This window comes from Pantherophis guttatus, chromosome 18, assembly GCF_059756535.1.
Source record: "Pantherophis guttatus breed Tessera chromosome 18, ASM5975653v1, whole genome shotgun sequence".
Classification (NCBI taxonomy): Eukaryota; Metazoa; Chordata; class Lepidosauria; order Squamata; family Colubridae; genus Pantherophis; species Pantherophis guttatus.
In genome coordinates, this window is record NC_142080.1 from 2123656 (window position 1) to 2147098 (window position 23443).

General features: G+C 46.4%; 1 protein-coding gene across 1 annotated transcript in view; it reads right to left on the reverse strand.

The window, feature by feature from the left end:
- The window catches only part of INTS3 (integrator complex subunit 3), a 30946-nt gene extending 12337 nt beyond the window's left edge, over window positions 1-18609 (reverse strand). Inside the window, exons 1-16 of the mRNA XM_060694279.2 lie at window positions 17665-18609; window positions 14508-14591; window positions 14250-14333; window positions 12148-12261; window positions 10957-11041; window positions 10119-10185; window positions 8461-8605; window positions 6631-6760; window positions 5861-5958; window positions 4551-4742; window positions 4117-4204; window positions 3397-3476; window positions 3189-3280; window positions 2364-2470; window positions 1982-2101; window positions 603-720 (exon numbers count right to left, since the gene is read on the reverse strand). Coding sequence (XP_060550262.2) covers window positions 603-720; window positions 1982-2101; window positions 2364-2470; window positions 3189-3280; window positions 3397-3476; window positions 4117-4204; window positions 4551-4742; window positions 5861-5958; window positions 6631-6760; window positions 8461-8605; window positions 10119-10185; window positions 10957-11041; window positions 12148-12261; window positions 14250-14333; window positions 14508-14591; window positions 17665-17793 — 1733 coding nt within the window. The 5' untranslated portion in view covers window positions 17794-18609. The remainder of the gene's footprint in view (window positions 1-602; window positions 721-1981; window positions 2102-2363; window positions 2471-3188; window positions 3281-3396; window positions 3477-4116; window positions 4205-4550; window positions 4743-5860; window positions 5959-6630; window positions 6761-8460; window positions 8606-10118; window positions 10186-10956; window positions 11042-12147; window positions 12262-14249; window positions 14334-14507; window positions 14592-17664) is intronic.
- Window positions 18610-23443: the final 4834 nt, after the last annotated feature.

Below are 23443 nucleotides of genomic sequence, written 5' to 3' on the forward strand. Positions count from 1 at the left end.
GAGAGAGAGAGAGGTGGGGGGGGGGGAAATTGAGGTTTGCAAGGAATTGTGCGTAGGATGAGACCAGAGGCCAGCCTGTGGGAGGTAGGGGGGGACAACAGACCCCTTGCAACGCCCCCCCCCCCCATTACAGCCCTTCCAGCGCGGTGGTGAAATCCAGAGGGACTGACAAAAGGGTGTGTAAAAGGAATCTCAGCCTTGGCCCGTGGCTGGATGGGCTGTAAATCCAGTTGTTAAAAAAGACGCAAGTTTTGTGTGTCTCCCAAGGGGGCTTGGAATGGAGACTCCCGCCTCGTGCTGGCTTGGCTCAGCTCTGCGGCCCAGTGTGGTTATCTCCCCCCCACTCCCTTTTCCCCTTTTGCAAAAGGTTTCGCAACACACCCACGCAAACGCAACCGAGTCTCTTCCCAAGAGGCCTCCAACCGATCGGTTGCAAGCGCTAAGCTAAAGGTTGGTCCTGAAAAGCATCCGGAGAAGAACTCGGGAAGAACCAGAGTGGGGGAGGGACCCGAGAGGTCCTCTAGTCCAACCCCCTGCTCAAACAGCTGTACCCTTTCAGACAAATGGAGGAATTGGGGGGAGGGGGGAGGAGGGATACCCACCTCCCCTTCTGTAAGAGCAGGATTTTATCTTTGAGGGACTCGTCCAGCTGCTCCAGGAAAGGGGTGATGTCCACCACGGCTTCTTTGATGGGGTGGAAACGGAATTCCCTCTTCTTTCCTGCGAGGGAAAACGGTCTGCGGTCAACGCTCGGGCAAAAACCTGCTTTGGCTGATAAAACCATGATTTGCAAAAGATCCTTCCTGCCCTGCCACCGCCAGGAACCTCCCTGAGTGATTCTTTCTTTCTTTCTTTCTTTCTTTCTTTCTTTCTTTCTTTCTTTCTTTCTTTCTTTCTTTTTCTTTCTTTTTCTTTTCTTTCTTTCTTTTTTTTCCTTTGTTTTCTTCCATCCTCCCTTCCTTCCTTCCATCAGCCATCTCTATCTATCCTCTCTGTATATCTATCTATCATATATTTCTATCTCTATCTGTCTATCCATTATTTATCTACCTATTTTCTATCTATATCTATCTTCTCTATCTCTCATCTCTATCCATTATCTATCCTCTCATCTATCTCTATCTCTCTATCTCTCTCTCTATCTTTCTCTCCTATCTATCTATCTATCTATCTATCTATCTATCTATCTATCTATCTATCTATCTATCTATCTATCCTCTCTCATCTATCTATATCTAGCTATCAAGCTATCATATATCTCTATCCATTATCTATCTATCTATCTATCTATCTATCTATCTATCTATCTATCTATCTATCTATCTATCTATCTATCCTCTCTCATCTATCTATATCTAGCTATCAAGCTATCATATATCTCTATCCATTATCTATCTATCTATCTATCTATCTATCTATCTATCTATCTATCTATCTTCATCTATCTTTCTCTGTTTATCTATCATTATCTATCTCTATCTATCCATATCTATCTTCTCTATCTCTCTCATCTATCTATCCATTATCTATCGTCTCTCATCTATCTCTTTCTCATCTATCTACCTACCTACATACATACATACATACCTTCTATATATCTATCTTCTCTCTCTCATCTATCTATCCATTATCTCTATATCTTCTCTCTCATCTATCTTCTCTCTCTCTCTCATCTATCTACAGTATCTATCTTCTCTCTCTTATCTATCTACTCTCTCATCTGTCTCTGTCTATCTATCTATCTATGTATCTCTCTCTCTCTCTCTCTCTCTCTCTCTCCACCCATCTGTTGTCTATCTTACCTCTCATTCTTCTCTATCATCTCTCTCTATCATCTGTCTCTGTCTGTCTGTCTTATCTCTCTCTAATATTTCTCTATTCTCTACCTTCTCTCTCTCTCTCTCTCATTCATTCACACACACATACAACCATGATCTATTGGGCAAGCTGGAGAAAACCCGCCCGCCCCCATCTACCCCACCTTTGCTGTTGACATCTTCCTCATCGTCGCTGAAGGCAGCTTCGGCGTGGTCGTAGCAGCCGTCGTCTCGGTCGGACATGTGGTTGTCCATCTCTGCGGCCGTTGGTTCCTCGACTTTGACTGGGGGTGGGGGGGTGGGAGAGGGGGCACAAGAGAGAAGCAGATGGGCGGAAGGGAAGCAAACGGTTCCAGCAGGAACTTCATTTCCCATGATCCCCTGAGAGCCGTGGTGGCCAGCCTGATACTGACGGTCCTTGATTCGGATTGATTTGAATAAGGAGAATGAAAGCCAGAGGCCGAGGGATGAGCTCCCCGAAAGATCTCCTGCTGGGATTATCTGGACGGCGATGAGTACCCCTCCCCACTGCTCCGTCCATCTTACCTTCGACCGGCGGGGAAGGAGAACTGCAAAATTCTGGAAACTTCTCTCTAAGCATAGCCCGGAGTTCCCGGTCCAGCTTCGGATTATCGAAAAGGGGAGCCAAGTGTCTGTGGGGGAAGGAAGTGGAGGGGACATTGACATCTCGAAGAATCAAAAAAAACCAATGTTTTCATTGACCCTCAACGTGTTTGTGGCAGGAGGTTCTGAGGGCCAGGAGATCTCGATATAACCCAGCTGGTGTCTCCTCTTGGGACTCCGCTTCCCATCCTCCACAGCCAGGGATGGATGGCAGCTTTAGAGGGCACCGCTGGGCGAAACCGGTCTCAAAATTGCGTTTTCAGTCCATGCTGCAATTCTCGCTCTCTCTCTTTTTTGGGGAGGGGGGAAGGTTGTCTGTTTATTTGGGGAGGCCGAGAAGGGTCTCCAGCCACGAGGGTGGGGTCTTTCCAACCTCGAGGGGGAAAGTGTGCAGGCCCAACTCACCACCGCCCAGTGGTGAAATCCTCCGGGGTGGAGCGCATGAATGCACATGGGCAGCGCGCATCAAATGCACGCTTCACATGGAGAAAGGAGTTGTTTGAAGGTAAGTAGAAGAGCTGTGCCGCATGATTTAGATTCGCTAAAAAAAACAGGATTTCCTGCTTTTTAGCGAATACAAACCGCGCAGCACAGCTGATCTTTGGAAATCCGAACCGGTAGCTTTTTTTTTTTTTTTTTTTTTTAAACTACAGGTTTGGCCGAACTGGTAGCTTTTATTACAAGCGGTTCGCTCAAACCGGTGCGAACCGGTAGCATTTCACCACCCACCAAAACCAAGGGTCTTACGCCAAGACTCGCTTCTCCACGATGTGGGTGAGGGAGTTGAAGACGCCTTGACGGACGTGAGCCTCCAAAGCAGGGTAAAAATTCGGAATGATCTGGATAAAGAATAAATGGGGAGGGGGGCGGCTACGGGTGAGAAAAGGGGCCGCGGGCTGCCCAGCACACGGAGCCATCTTGGAGGGGGTGGGGGGGGGGGATGAGAAGGTCTTACCCGACACATGAAGTCCAGTAGGGTAGCCGTGATGGCCGGATGGGGTTTCATGGAATGATACATGACGAAGATGGCAGGCTCTGTTAATTCAAGCAAAAAAAAAAAAAAATTGTGGGGAATTGAGCAAGAAACCACAACTTTGCACACGGCCTGTTCGAATCCCTTCAGGCCCACCCAACTGTGGCTTAGACCTCCAGTTACGACCTCCGCGGAGCCCCCAAATTCCTGCAGGCTAAGTGAGACATGGGTTCAGGGAGCTCTGCCCCGTTTTACAACGTTTCTGGGCCACCGTGGTTGAGTCGATCCCCCGCGGCGGTTAAAAGTCAAGAATCGCAGCCGTTAAGTCAATCCGGCTTCCCGCCACTGGGTTGGCTCGCCAGAACGGTCGCAAAAGGGGGAGCCCGGGACCGTCGTTAAATGGGAGTTCAGCCGCCAAGCATATCCGAATTTTGATCAGGGGACCGCAACGGTCGTTAAGGGTGAACATTTTAATCGGCTTTTTTTTTTTTCCTCCCAGTGCCATTGTAACTTCCAAACGGTCACTAAACGGACAGTCGTAAGTCAAGGACTAGCTTGTAAACTCCGCTGAGGAACCGGAGACCGGAATAAGGGATGTTAAGGCCGACGTTTCTTTGTCTAAAGTCTTGGACGAATCCCCAATTTAGAAGAAGGCAAGACCCCTCCCCTCCCCCAAGTACCAGAAAAGATGGTCCCCCCTACCGATATTCATGATGCTGTCCTTATCGGGGTTGAAGAACAGCCAGTCGTAAAACAGGGCGAGTTTGGCGTTGGAAGCGGCCACGTTGGACTGGAAGAGAAGAAAAGGAGGAAGGATTTGAAGCTATTCCCCAATGCAGGGAGGTTCCCTGTTATGCCTCTGTGTGAGTCCTTGTTCTGGCTCTTTTCCAATCCGTTTTTGACCTGGGCAAGCCCATCCCTGCTCTCCCCTCTTTTGGGGTCGGGCCGGACTGGGCCCCGAATTGCCAAACAAGCCTCCCCTCCCCAGAACACAAGACTCATACAGAACCTCCCAGGGTGGATAAAAATCCAAGGAGAGGAGCAACCTGGAACTGAGGAGGAATTAATGTCCTGATGGTGAAGACAATTAACCAGTGGAACTGCCCGCCACCGGAAGTTTGGGGGGGGGGCTTTACCGTGCAGGTGGTGAGCAGCCAGCCGATGATGGCCCACCGTGGGAGGATGTCGGAGCTGAGCACCTCGTTGGACGGGTGGACCACCCCGCAGATGTAACGGATGAGGTCGCAACGCAAGGATTGGCTGTCCGGGGTAGAGAGATACTGGCGCTGGAACCAGTCTTGGTACCGCTTCTGCTGACCCAAACGCACCTGGGGGTGGGGAGGAGAAGAGCTGCCTCGGATCGGAACCTGGCTTGACGGAAGACCCAGGAACCTCTTGCGGGAAGACGGGTAGTCCTCCACTTATGACCAGATAGATAGATGAGAGAGAGAGAGATGACAGACAGACAGATATATAAAGAGAAACGATACAGAGAGAGAGAGACGGTATATATAGATGAAAAATAAGTAGATAGATAGATGAGAGAGAGAGAGAGAGATGATAGATAGATAAAGGTTATATATATATATAGATGATACCTATATCTATAGAGATAGATAGATAGATAGATAGATAGATAGATAGATAGATAGATAGATAGATAGATAGATAGATAGATAGATGGATGATAAATAGATATTTTATTTCAAATTTATATACCGCACCTTCTCCCGAGGGACTCAGGGCAGTGTACAGCCAGATAAAAACATACAATACAAACATTAAAAACACTTAAAAAGATAAATATTAATTTGGCCCCAATTTAAAATAACAAGCCAATTAAAAATATTTAAAAAATATGTTAGATAGATAGAGATAGAGATAGAGATAGATAGAGATATATAGATATATATAGAGAGATACATAGAGAGAGAGAGAGACAGGAGGAGAGAGATGATAAATAGATAAATAGAAGTTATATACTGTAGATAGATGATAGATGATACATATATAAATAGATATAGCTACAGTTAGCTACAGTAGATGATAGATAGAGATGATAAATAGATAAATATATATATATATGATACCTAGAGAGAGAGAGAGAGAGAGATAATAGAGGTAGATATATATATATATATAGAGAGAGAGAGAGAGAGAGAGAGAGAGAGAGAGATGATAGATAAATAGAAGTTATATAGATAGATGATGATAGATGATATAGATATAGCTACAGATAGATACAGTAGATAGAGAGAGAGATGATAAATAGAGATGATATATATAGATGATAGATGATACATACATATAGATTGAGAGATAAGATGAGAGAGCGAGGATAGATTTTTTCTCCTTCTCCCTCTCCCCTCCCCCCCCCCAACGGTTCTTAAGTGAATCCCTGCAAATAAACCCAGAAAAAAATAAAAATAAAAACCAGACATGATACCCGGGAGGTCATGAAAAGCAACTTGGTCTCCATATCCGGGGTGAGGCGACAAGCCAGAAATTTCCGGGACGTCCTGGACTGCAGAAGCTGCAACATCCCTGGGGGGCGAGGGGGGGGGAGTTAAAAAAATAAAAAAAAAAAACACGACAAAGAGAAGTGAAAATTGGACAAGGAAGGACCCCCAAATCTTAAGACCACCGCTAAGGGGAATGGCTGGGCTTCCCTATCCAATTTTCAAAAATTACAGAAGAACGCGGGTGATCCTCGACTTACGACCGCAACGGAGCCCCAAATTTCTGTTCGTTAAGCGAGACATTTCAATAAGAGAAATTTAGAACCTTTCTTGCCATGGTTGATAACAATTCTTTTTTTTTCAGTGCCGTCGTAACTTCGGGCGGTTGCTAAACGAACGGGGAGAGGCCGAGACCGAACTAAGCATTCTGGGAGTTGCAGTTCCATTCCCGCCGGAAAGACGGAACTGAGAGGTTATGCCCCACCCATCCCTTAGTTTAGGATCTCCTGCCTATGCGGGGGGCTGGACTAGAAGACCTCCGAGATCCCTTCCGACTCTTTGTTATTATTTTATTCTATTTTTTTTCCCGACCCCGTGGTTCAAGATAAGAATTCAAGAAATGAGGGCTGCAAGACTCCGACCCCCACCGCGGAAACAACCGGGACGTCACCAGCTCTGTCGTTAACTTGGAACGGTCCCTAAGCGAGGAACTGAACTCGGAAAAGGGCGAGAGCCCACTCCTGGTGACTTCACCTACCTGTGAATTGAGGACTCAAGGCCTGGGGATTATGGATTATGTCCTTCCAAAGCTGCTCGAATTCCGGAATCCGTGCAACGCTTTGCAAGAGCCGCACCAGATCTCGGCCGACCATGAAGCAATCCATAAACTTGGCAGGGAGGAAGAGAAAATGCCAAAACCAAACATATAAAATCAAATTTCCTTTTCTGGCCCGTCCAAAGATCAATCCCGCGTGCCAAGCCTGGCGCTTCTCCTCTCCCCACCGCCGCAATGCCCTCCCTCCCGTTGGCATGCCAAGCCTCCCTTTGAAGATCAAAAGCCCCCCCCCTCCCGAAGGCCAACGGGGGTCCCTCGGGGCAGCTCAGTCGATAAACAAGACATCAATTCTGAGGTGCCAGTGGGGGGGGGAGGGAGGGAGGGAGGGGGGAGAGGTTCAAGGCTCTGGGCTTGGTTTCGGCCACGGCCGCCTGCTCCAGCTGAAAATTTCATCCTTCTGGGGGTTTGCTCTGTCTCTCCGCCGCCCCCCCCCCAAAGTGATTGGATGCCCCTGAATGAGAGACAGTAAAGGAGAGAGGCTCCCAGGCTGGGAGAGAGGGGGTGTGGGGGGGGGAAGAGAACCCCCAGAATTCCCCAGCCAGCAGTGCATGCCCTTCTTTCCTTCCTTCTTCCCTCCTCTCCCCTCTCCCTTCCCTTTCTTCCTTCCTTCCCTCCCTCCTTTCCTTCTTTCCTCCCTCTCTTCCCCCTTCCCCTTCCCTCTGCTCCTTCATTCTTTTGCTTCCCGTCACGTCCCTTCATTTTGTCTGTCTGTATATCTCTCTGCCTATCATCCACCCACCCACCCAACATCCATCCATCCACCTGCCTGCCTATCATCCATCCATCATCTATCTATCTATCTATCTATCTATCTATCTATCTATCTATCTATCTACCTACCTACCTACCTACCTACCTACCTACCTACCTACCTACCTACCATCTATCTGTGTCTGTCTGCCTGCCTGCCTGCCTATCATCCATCCATCTATCTATCTATCCATCTATCTATCTATTCATCTATCTGCCTATCATCTACCTACCTATCATCCATCCATCCATCCATCCATCTACCTATCTACCTACCTACCATCCATCTATCTGTGTCTGTCTGCCTATCATCCATCCATCTATCCATCTATCTGCCTATCATCTATCTACCTACCTATCATCTACCTATCTATCATCCATCTATCCATCCACCTGCCTGCCTATCATCCATTCATCTATCTATCTATCTATCATCCATCTATCCATCCACCTGCCTGCCTATCATCCATTCATCTATCTATCTATCTATCTATACATCCATCCATCCATCCACCTGCCTATCATCCATCCATCCATCCATCCATCATCTATTCTCTCTCAATCAATCAATCAAATTTATTGGCTGCCCATCTTACTGCAGGGCAACGCTGGGCAGCTTATAAAATTAAAAAATAAAACTATATAAATAAGACTACCCCACGATTATAAAAAGACCCTTCCTTCCCTCCCTTCCTTCCTTTCCTTCCTTCCTTCCTTCTCTATTCCTTCCTTCCTCTCTCTCTCTCTCCCTTCCTTCTTCCCTTCCCTTCCCTTCCCATTTCTGATCTTCAGAATGGGCCCTTGGCCTCTTTCCACCCAATTTCTGGAGCTTAAGGCCAAAAGTCCCAACTGAAAGATGGAAGCCACCCAAGCTGGGACTGCTTCCTTGTGGAAGGGGAGCGGATTTGGGAAGAAGAAGAAGAAGGGGAGGGGGGCCACCGGATTCGGCTTCTCAACCAGCCAGTCCCAAGATGGCAAGCAGGCGTCCCTGGATCTCCTCACCCGGTCTCGGAGCAACGAAACGCAGAAGTCCACCTCTTTCTGACGGAGGGCCTGCAGGGAAGGCGAGCCGTGGTGGTCGACGATGAGACGGAGATAGGTGTACACCGACATGGCGATCAGCAACGCATTTTTGAGCACCCACTCCCTAGAGGGAAGGACCGAGAGGGGGTTGGCCTGATGACCACACAGGACCCCAAACATCCTTGCCGGGGAAAGCTGGGACTTCATCCCTAGTAACTCCCTCCCTCCCTCCCTCCCTTCCATCCATTCATATCTCTCTCTATTTCCTTCCTTCCTTCCTTCCCGTCCCTCCCATCCTGCCTTCCATTTTTATCTCTATTATCTCTCTATCCATCTCTCTATCAACTATCCTAACTTTTCTTTACTTGCATACTTCTCTCCTTCCCTTTCTTCCTTTACTTGTCTCTTCCCTTCTTCCTTTCCCTGTAGCTCCCTCCCTCCCTTCCATCCATCCATTCTATATCTATCTATCTACCTACCTATCTATCTACCTATCTTGTTTTCCTTACTTACATACTTCCCTTTCTTCCTTTCGTTGTTCTTCCTTTCCTTTCCTTTTTCCCTTCCCTTCCCTTCTTCATCCATTTACCTTTCCTTTCTGCTCATCCATTTACCTTTCCTTTCTTCCTTTCCTTTCCTAACCCTTCCCTTCCTTTTTCCTTTCCTTTCCTTCCCTTCCCTTTCTCTCTCTTCCTTTCCTTTCCTTTCTTTTCCTTTCCTTTCCTAACCCTTCCCTTTTTTCCTTTCTTTCCCTTCCCTTTCTCTCTCTTCCTTTCCTTTCCTTTCCTCCTTTCCTTTCATTTCCCTTCCCTTCCCTTCTTCATCCATTTACCTTCCCTTCCCTTCCTCTACCACATTTTCCAAAGAAGTGTTCACTTTGTTTTCCTAAGAGAAAATTTCCAGGGTACCTTTTACATCCCACACTAAAATTAGCCAATGGAAACAGCCATCCTCCTGATAAAAAAAATTTTTTTTTTTGCAGCTGCTCATCAGTCGAAATGCCCTCCTTCTGCCAGCTGGCACTAGATGGCATCGTGGGCTTATAGCTGGGGAACCTAGCTTATCCTCGGGGGGGGGGGAGTAAACAGCGGAAGGATCTTAACGGCCCCCCCTCCCTCACTGCTTAAATCACCAGATTGCATTGCCCCAGCAACAAACCATTTCCCAAACAGAAATGGCTTCTACAGGTTAAAAAAAAATAAAAAATAAATTCTAAACAGCCTTTAGAGCACCAGTTTCCAGGAAAAGGGTTTCAAGGACAGACCCACAGTTTAAATTTTAGCTCTTTCTCTCCGCTATACGGGCAGAGAATTAAAAAATTACACACAGGTATCCATCCTGGGCTGGAACCGATCCCAGCCGCAGGTTATCGCGGGGTTAATTTGGAAAAAAAGGATCTCTGCTAATGAGGAGATCCAGGCAGGATAAGGACAGGTCAAAAAACTAGAAAAATAAAAACACGTCAGGAAACGAAGGATTTGAGCCGGTTAAAACCGGGCAGGAGGAAACAAAATTGAAAAAAACACACACACAACTGATCACGCCAGGAAAACAAGATTTGGCCAGTTCCAAGTCTTTGGAAAATCTTGGTGGGTTTTTGTGAGGCTGGTTATTCTGACCAGGTGACCGAGCCTCACCTCTGTTCCGTCAATATGTCGAGGATGTTTTCCGCCAGCCAGATGTTCTTGGAGGTGACGTCTCCCCCTGCCAGCAGAGGGGGGGAAAGAAAAAAGGTGAGAAAGCTTTGGCCGCTAAACGAATCTTTGTTAAGTCAAGGACTTACAGGAAAATCGGATTTCAAAGCCGCCCCAGGTGGGGATGTTTGAGAAGAAGCAAGGCGAACAGGCAAGGATCAAGTCAGTTTCACCTCTTTGCTGAGTGAATCCGACAGCTGGCCAATCATTGCTTGTTGGATTAAAACTTTCTGGTCAGACTATCTGGAAACGGGGCAGCGTATAAACTGAATAAAATATTATTATTTTCTCTGGCTTTGGCTGTATTTGAAAATCTCCCAGTGTGCCCAGTTCATTATTTCTCTTTAGTTTAGTTAAGAGAAATAATTTCCCCGCCGCTATCGAAGGGAGTCCAGCTTTGAGAAGAAGCAAGTCGAACAGGCAAGGATCAAGTCAGTTTCACCTCTTTGCTGGGTGAATCCGACAGCAGCCAATCATTGCTCGCTTGATTTTTTTAAAGAAAAGTTTGGACAGCCTTGCTGAGAACTTCGCAGCACATAAACTGAATAAAATATTATTATTTTCTCTGGGCTTTTGCTGTGGCTTTTGAAAATCTCCCAGTGTGCCCAGTTTATCATTTCTCTTTAGTTAGTTAAGGGAAATAATTTCCCCACCGCTGCCAACAGGAAATCCGGATTTCACGCAGCTTTGAGAAGAAGCAAGGCGAACAGGCAAGGATCAAGTCAGTTTCACCTCTCTAGGGCGACATTTCAGGACAAAAGTTTCCCCTCAAGACACCCACCTGCAATCTGTTTCATGAACGTCATGCAATTCCCGTCGATGCCGATAACCCCATTCCTCACCATCTCGCGCAGCAGCCAAACCAGCTAAAGGAAAGAGAAATCACTCGACCGTCTGGCTCTCTGGACAGACTGCGTGCCTAGTTACAGCACCGTGTCGACGCCCGGTCGCACCTCCAGAGACCTTGGCCAAAACTAGACCATGTTCTGAAACTAAAACCGCAGCGCAGAAAAGATATATATATATATATATTTTAAGTTGGGTTTTGGGTCACAAAAGCGGGGGTGGGAATCGTCTCGCGGGACCGCGCTAGAGATCCCAAACGCCTGGTTCTCCTTTCCCAATTTTGCCAGGCCCGTTTGCAATCTCCTTCCTTAAACCTGAGCCCGTTCTTTCCCACGATTAACGCCAGTTGTTGGTGGAAAGTGAGGGACGTCACAAAAAAGGGACATCCTGTTGTGGCCCGCCAAAGGATCTGGCAGCAGATTCGGACAGTGAGGAGGTTGGTGGGGAACATGGGCCAGCCCTGGAGCCTGGGGAGGGCTCTGAGGAGGGCTCTGCGTCAGAGGCAGAGAGGGGGCCAGGGCCGTCTGACAGTTATCCGCTGCCTTCGGAGTCAGACATCAGTGAGGCTGAAGAACAGCCTGTTCCCAGAGCTGCCAGGAGAAGGGAACAGCTAAAGAACAAGGGGCGACTCAGGAGTAAAGCCACAAGCGGACAGTGAATGGCCCCTCCCAGAGGGAATAAAAGAGGAGCGAAAGAGGAGTGGAGTTTGCAGGAGAAATTTAGTTCATTCCTGCATTCTTGTCAAGTATTGTGGAGTCTGAAAAAGATATCGGCCTGGCCACTCGCCAAGCCTGATAAAGGTCGGTAATGGTGAACTATCTTGAAAGACTGTGGGAGAGGAAGGACTTTGCTGGAGAGGAATTCACCGTCAATTAAATAAAAGGGGTTTATTGGGACGAGGACTCGGTTTCGTGCTGCTGGGGGGAAGCCTAGCTCAGAAGACATCGACCGAAGGCCGTTCTTTTGTTAGCACCTGGGTTCAGATGACCACAAGGGCCTCTGAGCTGTTCCTGGGGTCCAAAAAAAAATCACTTCTGGGCTTAATTTTCCCCCCACCCCTTCACACACAGAGAGAGAAACACCCAGCTTTTAAGGGCACAGAGAAACGCGCAACCCCGCTTCCCACCTGGGTGCGACAGGCGTCTTGCAGTTTGAGGTATTTCTCCATGAGGATCTGGTTCATCTTGCTCAGTATGCTGGTCAACCCGTCTCGGCTCACCAAGGCCAGGTCTCGGTAACACTGCGGCACGCGGGGAGACGGGGGAGAGAGAAAAACGAAAGGGGAGAAACGTTGTTCCAGCAGCCGAACGCAAAGGAGCAAGTGGGGTCTTTTGAGACGGCTCAACAGTGGTGAGGATTAGCAGGAAGGGGGATGGAGAGGAGGAGAGGGAGGAGGAAGGGGAAAGGGAGAGGAAGAGGAGGAAGAGGGGGAGAAGAGGAAGAGGAGGAGGAGGAGGAGGAGGAAGAGGGAGAGGAGGAGGAAGAGAGGGAGAGGAAGAAGAGGAAGAGAGGAAGAAGAATGGGAGAAGAGGAGGAGGAGGAGAGGGAGAGGAGGAGGAGGAGGAGGAAGAGGAGGAGAAGAGGAAGAGGAGGAGGAAGAGGAGGAAGAAAGGGAGAGGGAGAGGAGGAAGAGAGGGAGAGGAAGAAGAGGAAGAGGAAGAGGAGGAAGAGAGGGAGAGGAGGAAGAGGGGGAGAAGAGGAAGAGGAGGAGGGGAAGAGGAGGGGGAAGGGAGGAAGAGGGGGAGGAGAGGGAGGAGGAAGAGAGGGAGAGGGAGAGGGAGAGGAGGAAGAGGGGAGGAGAAGAGGAAGAGGAGGAGGTGTCATAACTTTAAACAATCACTAAATAAATGGTTATAAATCCAGGATTACGTATTGGTTGGGAAAGGGGGAGGGAGAGGAGGGAGGGATGGCTGGAGAGATGGAGGGAGGGATACTTAAGCGCTTTTATATTAGTATAGAAGATGACAGATTGACAGCTGTCAATATGCAGGAGACAGGACGGGTATGCCTCCTTAAAGCTGTACATAAACTGATAAGATTGACAGCTGTCAATATCCAGGAAGACAGAGCCTGAAAATTTGGGGCCTGAGGGCGTAGAAGTGAGTGACAGCCCTTGCTTTGGCTCTGACGCCAGCGAAATATTAGCATGCAGAAAAGAAAGAATATATATATATATATATATATATATATATATATATATATATATATATATATATATATATTCTTTCTTTTCTGCATGCTAATATTTCGCTGGCGTCAGAGCCAGCGAAATATGAAATATATATATATATATATATATATATAAAAACCCGGCTGGCTGGCTTGCGTCTCCATAAATGCTAATTTGTGTCACTAAATGTCACTCCACGCCGGAAAAAAAAACGCCAGGTTGAGCCATCCGCCTTCCCTTTCAAGAGGTTAACGAGCTTCTGGAAGAAGCTTTTGATTAAATTCCTGCCCTGCAGAGCTCCGGTGGCCACCAGGAAAGAGCCGAGCCTCGGCCTCCGGAAATGTTAAAAGCCCAGCTTCGAATTTTAAACCGGTCCAGCAGAGCAAGGCGCTCGTCCCTTTGAACTGCCGAAGGTTCAAGCGGCTTCTTTGACCGCTGAAAGAAGGCGGGAAAAAATGGGGGGAGGCAGAGGATAGACAGATAGGGAGAAGGGGGGGGGGGAGAAGCCCTATGCCCCATCCCAGACTTGTTGGTCTGAGATATAATGGTGATGGGAAACTTGTAATGCTCCCAAAGGAGGAACAGAGAAACGGGTGTTATTCCTAGACAAATTTGTAATGGTTCCAAAGGAGGAACAGAGAAACGGGTGTTACTCCTAGACAAACTTGCAATTCTCCCAAAAAAGAAATGGAGAAATGTGTGTCAATCCTAGACAAATTTGCAATTCCCCCAAAGGAGGAATGGAGAAACGGGTGTTACTCCTAGACAAACTTGCAATCCTTCCAAAGGAGGAATGGAGAAACAGGTGTCAATCCTAGACAAATTTGCAATGCTTCCAAAGGAGAAACGGAGAAACGTGTGTCAATCCTAGACAAATTTGCAATTCTCCCAAAGGAGGAATGGAGAAACGGGTGTTACTCCTAGACAAAATTTGCAATTCTCCCAAAAGAGAAACGGAGAAACGTGTGTCAATCCTAGACAAATTTGCAATTCTCCCAAAGGAGGAATGGAGAAACGGGTGTTATTCCTAGACAAACCAGAACGAAAGTTCTTGTTACCTTCTGGGCTTGAGCGGGCTCCGTCAGGATCATGGTGAAAAGACCCAGGCAGACTTCCTCGTGCTGGGGGGCACCTTTGCACACCTGGCGGAGCAAGAAAGGAAGGTATCACCAGTTGCTACGGGGTGGGAGGGAAGGAGGAAAAAGGCACAGAAACTCCGTTCCCACCAGTTTCATTTCTGGTGAAATCCTGGACCTCCAGAGAAGACCCAGGTTGGAGGAAGGAGATCCGAAGCGAAGGAGCTTAAAGAAACTCACGTGGGCGTTTAAGGCGTCGTTGGCTTCCCTCTCCGAGAGCCCACCGGTCAGAGAGGTCACCGTCCCCATGCATCTTTCCAGCTTCTGAAAGGGAAAGAAGGAAAACATGGGGCCAAAGCTCCTGAAGATGTTCGTCTCATGGACCAAGAAGTCAAGGCCCCAACAGCTCCTCTGGGGGAGGAGGAGATCAGGAACCCGGTGATGTGGGGGTGGGGGGAGGTCGGTCAGTCCAGGAGGGCTTGCCAGGTCAAAGAGGAGATGCTTGGGGCTGTTGAGAAGGTAAAGGCTTCCCTGGTGACATCTCAAGGCTTCCGCCCTTCAGAAGCTCCAACAGCCTTGAGAAAGAAAGACGAGCTGGATGCCAAGGGAAAGCTCCATCTCCGGGAGACTCCAAGGCCTAGTCAACATCGAGAAGAATTTCAGGGGCAGCAAAATAAACCTTTTGGGGTTGGTTGGTTTTTTTTCTTTTCTGCCTTACCCCTTTCTTGGTTTTCTGTCTTTCTTTCCTTCCTTTCGCTATCTTTCTCACTTCCCATCCTTCTTTTTTCTTTCATTCTTTCTTTCTCCCTCCCACCCTTTCTTCTTTTGTTCTATCTTTCTCACTTCCGATCCGATATCTATCTATCTCAGATCTATTTATATCTATCGCTATCTATCTCCCTCTCTGTATCTCTCTTCATCATTATCTATCTATCTATCTATCTATCTATCTATCTATCTATCTATCTATCTATCTATCTATCTAATCTATATTGATCTATCTTCTCTATCATTATCTGTATCTATCATCTATATCTATCACTGATCTATTTATAGCTATCTCTGATCTATTTATAGCTATCTATCGCTATCTATCTCCTCTCTATGTCTCTCTCTTCTCTATCATTATCTATCTATCTATCTATCTATCTATCTATCTATCTATCTATCTATCTATCTATCTATCTATCTAATCATCTATATTGATCTATCTATCTATTGATCAAGGTTGACTCAGCCTTCCATCCTTCTGAGGTGGGTAAAATGAGGACCCAAAATTGTTCGGGGCAAGAGGCTGACTCTGTAAACTGCTTAGAGAGGGCCGTAAAGCACTGCGAAGTGAATAGAATAGAACAGAATAATTGAGAATAGAATAGCATAGAATAGAATAGAATAGAATAGAATAGAATAGAATAGAATAGAATAGAATAGAATAGAATAGAATAGAAAACAGAGTAGAGTAGAGTAGAGTAGAGTAGAGTAGAGTAGAATAGAATAGAATAGAATAGAATAGAATAGAATAGAATAGAATAGAATAGAATAGAATAGAATAGAATAGAATAGAATAGAATAGAATAGAATAGAATAGAATAGAATAGAATAGAATAGAATAGAATAGAATAGAATAGAATTCTTTCTTGGCCAAGTGTGATTGGACACACAAGGAATTTGTCTTTGGTGCATACGCTCTCCGTATACATAAAAAGACAAGATACAGTCGTCAGGAATCACAAGGCACAACACTTAATGATAGTCGTAGGGAACAAATAAGCAATCAAATCATATTAGGAAACAGTCAATATAAATCGTAAGGATACCAGCAACAAGGTTACAGTCATACAGTCCTAAGTGGGAGGAGATGGGTGATAGGAACGATGAGATGATTAATAGTAGTGCAGACTTAGTGAATAGTTTGACAGTGTTGTGGGAATTATTTGTTTAGCAACTGTCCTTGTGTCTCGTTGTTCTGGTGTGCAGTGCTCCATAGCCTCGTTTTGAGGGTAGGAGTTGAAACAGTTTATGTCCAGGATGCAAGGAGTCTGTAGATATTTTCCCAGCCCTCATTTTGACTTGTGCAGGATACAGGTCCTCCGTGGAAGGCAGGATGGTGGCCTTCAAAGCGCTATTAAGTATTAAGTACTTCTAAGTCTGAGTGCTATTGCTCAAAATGTCTCACTTAGCAACATCAATTTGGGGCTCCGTTGTGATAAGTGGAGGACTAGCTGCCTAGTATCGTAGATATATTCAAAAAATAAATTTCCTCTGTGGATTAAGAGGAAGATTTATTTTTTATTTTTTTTTGGCAAAGAAAGGTTTTTTTTTTAAGACAGGCTCATAAAAATCAGCATCGGCTTTCCAGGTTTCCAAAGCAGGATCAAAACAACACCCCCAGGGACACTGACACACACACACAATGCGTGACACAAACACAATCACAGCCACAAGTGAAGGGAGGGGCTGGCAACAGCTGCTCCTTTCCTCCTGCCAAAAGAGGCTTTCTTTGGTGGCTCATCAGCAGACAGACCATCGCTCAATGGGGGGTGTGTGTGTGTGTGTGTAAGGGTGTGTTTGCGTGTTTTGTGTGTGTAGGAGGAGGTGGAGGTGGAGGCAGCCCTTCAAAACCCCAGGCAAACTTCTGGAGGAAGTTTCTGAGCCTCTTTCAACCATCACCTTCATCGGACAAGGAAAGGAAGGAGGAGGAGGAGGAGGAGGAGGAGGGGAAGAAAAGGAAGGGAGGAAGGGAGGAAAGAAAGAAACAGAAGAGGAAAATGGAGGGGAGAAGGAGATGAATGAGATGATGGTGAGAGCAGGAGGGAGAAGGGAGGAGAGGGGGAAGAAGGGAGGGGGAAGAGGAAAGAGGAGGAAGAGGAAGAAGAGAAAGAAAAGGAGGAGGAAAAAGAGGAGGAGGAGGAGGAGGAGGAGGAGGAGGAGGAGGAGGAGGAGGAGGAGGAGGAGGAGGAGGAGAAGAAGAAGAAGAAGAAGAAGATAATGATGAAGATTTCAGAGGATATTTCCAACTGCTTGGCCAGTTGGTTGGTTGGTTGGCAGGCAGGCAGACACTGACAGAATCACGGAAGGGACCCTGGAGGCCATCTAGTCCAGCCCCCTGCTCGAGCAGGAGTAGCCCCCCCCATCCCGGGCCAGGGGCTGTCCAGCCTCTTCTGAAAGGCCTCCAGGGATGGAGCAGCCCACAAGAAGAGGAGGAAGAGGAGGAGGAGGAGAAGAAGAGGAGAAGAAAAAGAGGAGAAGAAGAGGAGGAGGATGGAGAAGGAATAACCACCATGGCAAACCAAAGCCCCCCCCCCTGCAGACCCGGCTCCAAAACCCTGGAGGAGGCCAAGCAGAAGCCCCTTCCTCATTGCTCCCCCCCACCCCACCCCCCAAAAGAAACACCCACCTCTTCCAACTCATCCTTGGCATCCAGGCTGGTGTAGATCAGCAGCTTCCCTCCTCCTCCTCCTCCTCCTCCTCCTCCTCCTGCAGCCCCCCCAGCTGCAGTCGCCGGGACCCCTTTGCCCTTCTCCATTTTTTTTCAAGGGGAGGGGGCTTAGAGAGGGTGGGCGACCCCCCCCTTCCTGCCCCTCAGCAAGCCTGCCTCTGCCCTCTCCCCCCCAAAAAAGGAGGGAGGGGGGAGGGCTAGGAAGGGGAGGGGGGGTCCAAGAAACAGGGGAGCCCCCCCCACTCACACACACCCCAGCCTTTTTTGGGTGGGTGGGGGACAAAAAGCACCCCCTGGAGGGGGGGGTCAATGGGGGGGTGCAGAGAAGAGGGGGGGCTACCCTAATCCCCCCTCCCCATATGGACACTCCTATTGGGGAGGGGGGGCTTCAGCCTGGGAGGGGGGGCAATAAGAGAGGGCTCCCTATTTGGGGAGGGGGCTCCAGCTATTATGGGGAGGGGGGGTCTCTCTATATTGTGTTTAACCACTGAATATTATTGTTATTATTTTGGGAGGGAGGGGGGGGTCTTTCCAGCAGGGTCTGATGGGGCAAGGAGGGGGGAGGGGCTGTCCTGCTCCTAAGGGGCGGGGCTTAAGGGCTGGGGGCTCCAGGGGCGGGGCTTCCGCCCCAGGGGGCGGGGCTTGAGAGGCGAGGAGCCTCTCTAGGGAGGCGCTGCTCCCCTTTTTCTCGAGGGGGGGATTGAAAAGGCTGGGGGGGGCTGCAGGAAAGAAGGGGGGGCTCTACGCCTGTGGGGGGGGGCTAGAAGGGAGGTGGGAGCGTGCGCCGCCTCGCCCCCCACCCAGCGGCACAAGACCGGAAGTCGGAGCTGGGGGACGAGCGAGTGTGTGAGGGAGCGGGCGAAAGGAAACAGCCCGGCCGGAAGTGCCCGCCTTTCTTTTTTCTCCTCCCCCCCCTCCTCCCATGCGCCTAACTCCTCCGGCCTATCGCCGCTGGAGGACGGCGGTGAGTGACAGGCGGCCTCCCGGCGGGCCAATGAGGGAAAGGCGGGGCGGGGCCAAAAAAAAAAAAAAAGGGGGAAGGGATGTGAAATTCCTCCCTCGGAGGAGGACGTTAGACTTAGGAAACGTGAAGAGGGACAGCCCTCCTTGTCGGGAAGTCGCTTCCGGGTTCAGTTTTTTTTTTTGGCTCTCTCTATACCATTTCATTCTTGAAGTCGACTTTATACTGGAATAGATCAGACTGCCTTGTGAGGGTGGTATGCGGTATCCACCACGGATAACAATATAGTAACAAGAATAACAATAGTGAAACCCGTCCCCTAGCTGGCCTACGAACGAGCATGGAGTTTTTCTTCACTTTTCGTAGCTCTGTGGAGCCTCCCCACTTTTTTCTCTCGCGCGCATGCGCCTTAGACCCCATGTTTCTCGGGGTTTTTTTTATTTGCGCTCGCCTCACCAGAGCTCACCCAACCGCGCATGCGCTGTTCTTTCCTTTACAGTTCCCATCCTCTGAGGCGCAGTTATTCCGCAATAAGAACCCCGCATTTGAATTGCCCCGCCTTCTGCACCTCTGCCCCCCCTCCCTTCCCCTAAAAACCCTGCCCTGGTGGCCTCAGACTAGGTGCACGTTCCCACGACCCCAATGAAAGCTGCAAGCAGAACACGTGTTCTTGCCATTGATGCAGAGGAAGGGAGGCAAATATTTAATAATAATTCCCGATATTAATGATTAATCCAGTTCATACTCTGCTCACTGCATCAATGACGCTGAGGGGTTTGCAATAAAATTTATCAATATTGGATATGTGTGTGTATGTATATATGCAAATGTATGTATGTATATGTACCTATACATACATACACACATACATATATACACATACATGTGTGTGTATATATGTAGATACATTGATATATATGTATATGTATGTGTGCGTGTAATATATGTATACATATGTGTGTATACATATATACATTGTGTGTATATGTATTTATTTATTATTGAATTTCTATACCGCCCTATGTATGTATATATAGATCGATTGATATATGTATATATGTATATACACACATACATAGATCGATTGATATATGTATATATGTATATACACACATACATATATACACATATACGTGTATATATGTAGATACATTGATGTATATGTATATGTATGTGTGCGTGTAATATATGTATACATATGTGTGTATACATATATACATTGTGTGTATATGTATGTGTATATATAGATCGATTGATATATGTATATATGTATATACACACATACATATATACACATATACATTGTGTACATATGTAGATACATTGATATATAAGTATATGTATGTGTGCGTGTAATATATGTATACATATGTGTGTATACATATATACATTGTGTGTATATGTATGTGTATATATAGATCGATTGATATATGTATATATGTATTAATGCAAATATGTATATATACCATATATACACACACACATACACATGTATACATATGTGTGTATATATACTTGTATAGATGTATAGATCAGTTCACACCCCCACTGGCAGTTAAAAAGAAGAAACAGCTGCGATCACACATTGCTCCTAGAAGCACGAAGCCGAAGACACCAGCCTGAAGATGACGAATGAGACTTCGTCGAAACGTCGCCAAGACACTTCCAATTTTACGCGGGAGAAAACCCGAATAACCAAAGACCTACATATATGTAAGTATATATAGATTTATACACACATACATACACATACACATGTGTGTGTGTATATATATATATATTTATATATATATATACACACAGAGAGAGATAAGGAGAATCCAAGACCTCGGTGCCTTCCGCTGTGCCCTTAAAACTTTCTTTTTTCAGCAAGCCGGGCTGGCTTAACAAATTTTTTAAATAATTTTAAATTGGTTTGTCATTTTAAATTTGGGGCCAAACAGATATATATTCTTTTAACTGTTTTTCATGTTTGTATTGTATTGTATGTTTTTATTTGGCTGTACACCGCCCTGAGTCCCCAGGGAGAAGGGCCGTCTATAAATTCAAAATAAAATAAATAAAATAAAATAAATATATGTAGATTGATATATATGTATATGTATGTATACATGTAATATATGTTTGTGTGTATATACATGTATACATTGTATAGAAGTATATGTATGTATATGTATAGATCAATTGATGTATATATATATATATATGCATGTATGCATGTAATATATGTATGTGTGTGTATATACATATATACAATGGGGACTCGTATTTACGACGGTCGCTGTGTCCCCCCCGGGAGTCACGATATTCCTCTTTCGCAATGTTCCGACAAGCCCAGTCAATGGGGAAGCTGGATTCGCTTAACGACCAGTGTGTTAAGTGTGACTAACTTAATAACGGCAGCGATTCGCTTCCCAACTGTGGCAAACAAGATCGTTAAATGGGGCGAAACTCACTTAACGGTCTCGCTTAACAACCGAAATTTTGGGCTCCGTTGTGGTCGTAACTTGGAGGGCCATCCGTATTATTACTCTTGCTATTTTTTTAGCTTTTTTTTTTTAAGTAATTTTAAAGTATTAAACTTTTGACTTTTAAAAACAAAATAAAGAAAAATACAACAAAAACAGAAACTCATTAAAAACCCAGAACAAACATAACATTACATCATATATTATTTTACAGCTTTCTGTAATTGCTGTTTTCTTAGCTTTTAATCTTCCTTTTTTTTTTTTTTTCCTGCTGTCTGTTTTATCTCTGATAGCCTTGGAAGTCAGTTTTTTTAAAAAAAAGAACATTTATTTTCTTGAAAAGGGCATTTAGATTTATGTTTTCAAATGAGCAAACGTGTTTTAGGAAATGCTTGAAGAAGAACAAAAAAAAAGAAAAAAGAAACTTGAAAGTAATTATTCCCACCGAGAAATGAAACCAAGTCAAAACAGGCTGTTTTTGGGCTGAAAAATATATATTATATTCCTGAAAAACAAATAATTTCAAAACATTTCCAGAAGGGATACTATGTCCTTTTAATTCCAGCCAAACCAAAGTATCTCGTGACGATTTGAAGGCTCGTAAAATTATGGTGCCTTCAGAGAATATGTCAGAAGACAATGATTAACCTTTGTCGCCTAAAAATAAAGCCACAAATATCTATCCTAGCTTCTTTTTGTCTTTTTCTTTTAAGCGTGATTTGTAGCCATTCAAAAATACTGCGGAAGGTTTGCATACACCAGGGAAATAAATTTTCTTCTCGGAGAGGCTAAAGTAATGCAATTGTGAACAGTCCGGAGGAAATGAAAAAAAAAAAAAAAAAAGAACATTTAATTATCCTTTTTTCTCGGGTGCAAAACAGCCATCCTTCTTTTTTTTTTAACAAAAACAAAACAGGACACTGTAAATGTATTTTTTAAAAAAGCAAAGGACATTTTTTTTCTGCCTTTTTCTCAAGCTGAATTCTCGCTTTTTCAAACACTCGGATCAGAGGTGGTATTTTGCCGGTTCGTACCGGTTCGGTACGAACCGGCAAATACCGGTATCAGTAGCCCTCCCGGATATAATGCCGTCCTATTTAACCATGTTTTTGAGGACAGGCGTATGCACGGAAGACCCCATGTGTGAGCAAAGTGCATGTATGGAAGCCCGGGTGCATACATGGAACAGTGGTGAGTTGTTCCTGGTTTGGTCCGGTTCTATAGAACCGGTAATAAAAACCAATGGGAGACTCCGCCCACCCGCCCCAACGTCATCATGGATGATCTGCGCGCTCCCGTTGCGAACCGGTAGTAAAGGTAAGTGGAATCCACTCCGGCGCGGAAGGAATGCGCACGCACGCACGAATCAAGTGTGCGTGGCGAACCAGTGGTTCAGATCCCAACATGATTTGCACATGCAGTGCTCACGGACAAATTAGGTCTGAGACGGTGGATTTGGGACTTCGTGTAGTGGCCCGTCAGTGGCCTGTGCGGATTGTAGCTGATTCCGACAGCGAGGAGGCTGGTGTGGTGCTGCGCCAGCAGCCTGTGCAGCTGGCACTCGAGTCGGACAGTGAGGAGGCTGGAGAAGATGTGGTGCCAGAGGCGGGGATTCAGCCAGGGCCTTCAGAAGCTCCCATAAGTGAAGAGGAAGAAGAGGAGGAGCCTCTTCTCGATGCACGGGCGCGCAGAGCTGCCAAAAGGCAGGAATGGCTCCTTAGAGGAGGTCTCTTCGAGAGTAAGGCTTGGGGCTAATTGGCCACTCCCTTAGCCTATTTAAGGAGGAACACCGACTGAAGCAATTTGCAGGAAACAACTTCGTTCACTCTCCTTCGCGTCTTGATCTTAGTTCTCTGCAAATTGCTTCTGGGCTTTCTGCCAACCCTAGTAAGATTACGATTATTTATTCTTTGGAGTCTTGTAGGCTGTTAAGAAAATTAATTAACAGCCTTTGTTTGAAAAAGACTGATTTAATTTAGTAAACTAAGGTTTGTACAGACTTCGTGTGTGCTGCGTTCTTTGGGTCCGTACCTGGGACAGAACACTTCCCTTCCAGATTTGTGATATGTTGGTTTAAAGAAAAGAAAGAATGAACCAAGTTTTAAAATCAGCTGAATTAGAGGTGTGTCTCAGCGGGGAGGGATTTTTAAGGGAGCCCAGAAGGCACCGCCGTGAAACAGGAGGGAGGGACGGAAGGATGGACGGAAAGATGGACACACAAAGCTGTGTCCGAAGCTTAACACGAGAAAAAGATCCTCTGTGACCCTCTTCTTAGAGCTTCACAGCCAACCAAAAATGAAAGAGGGAG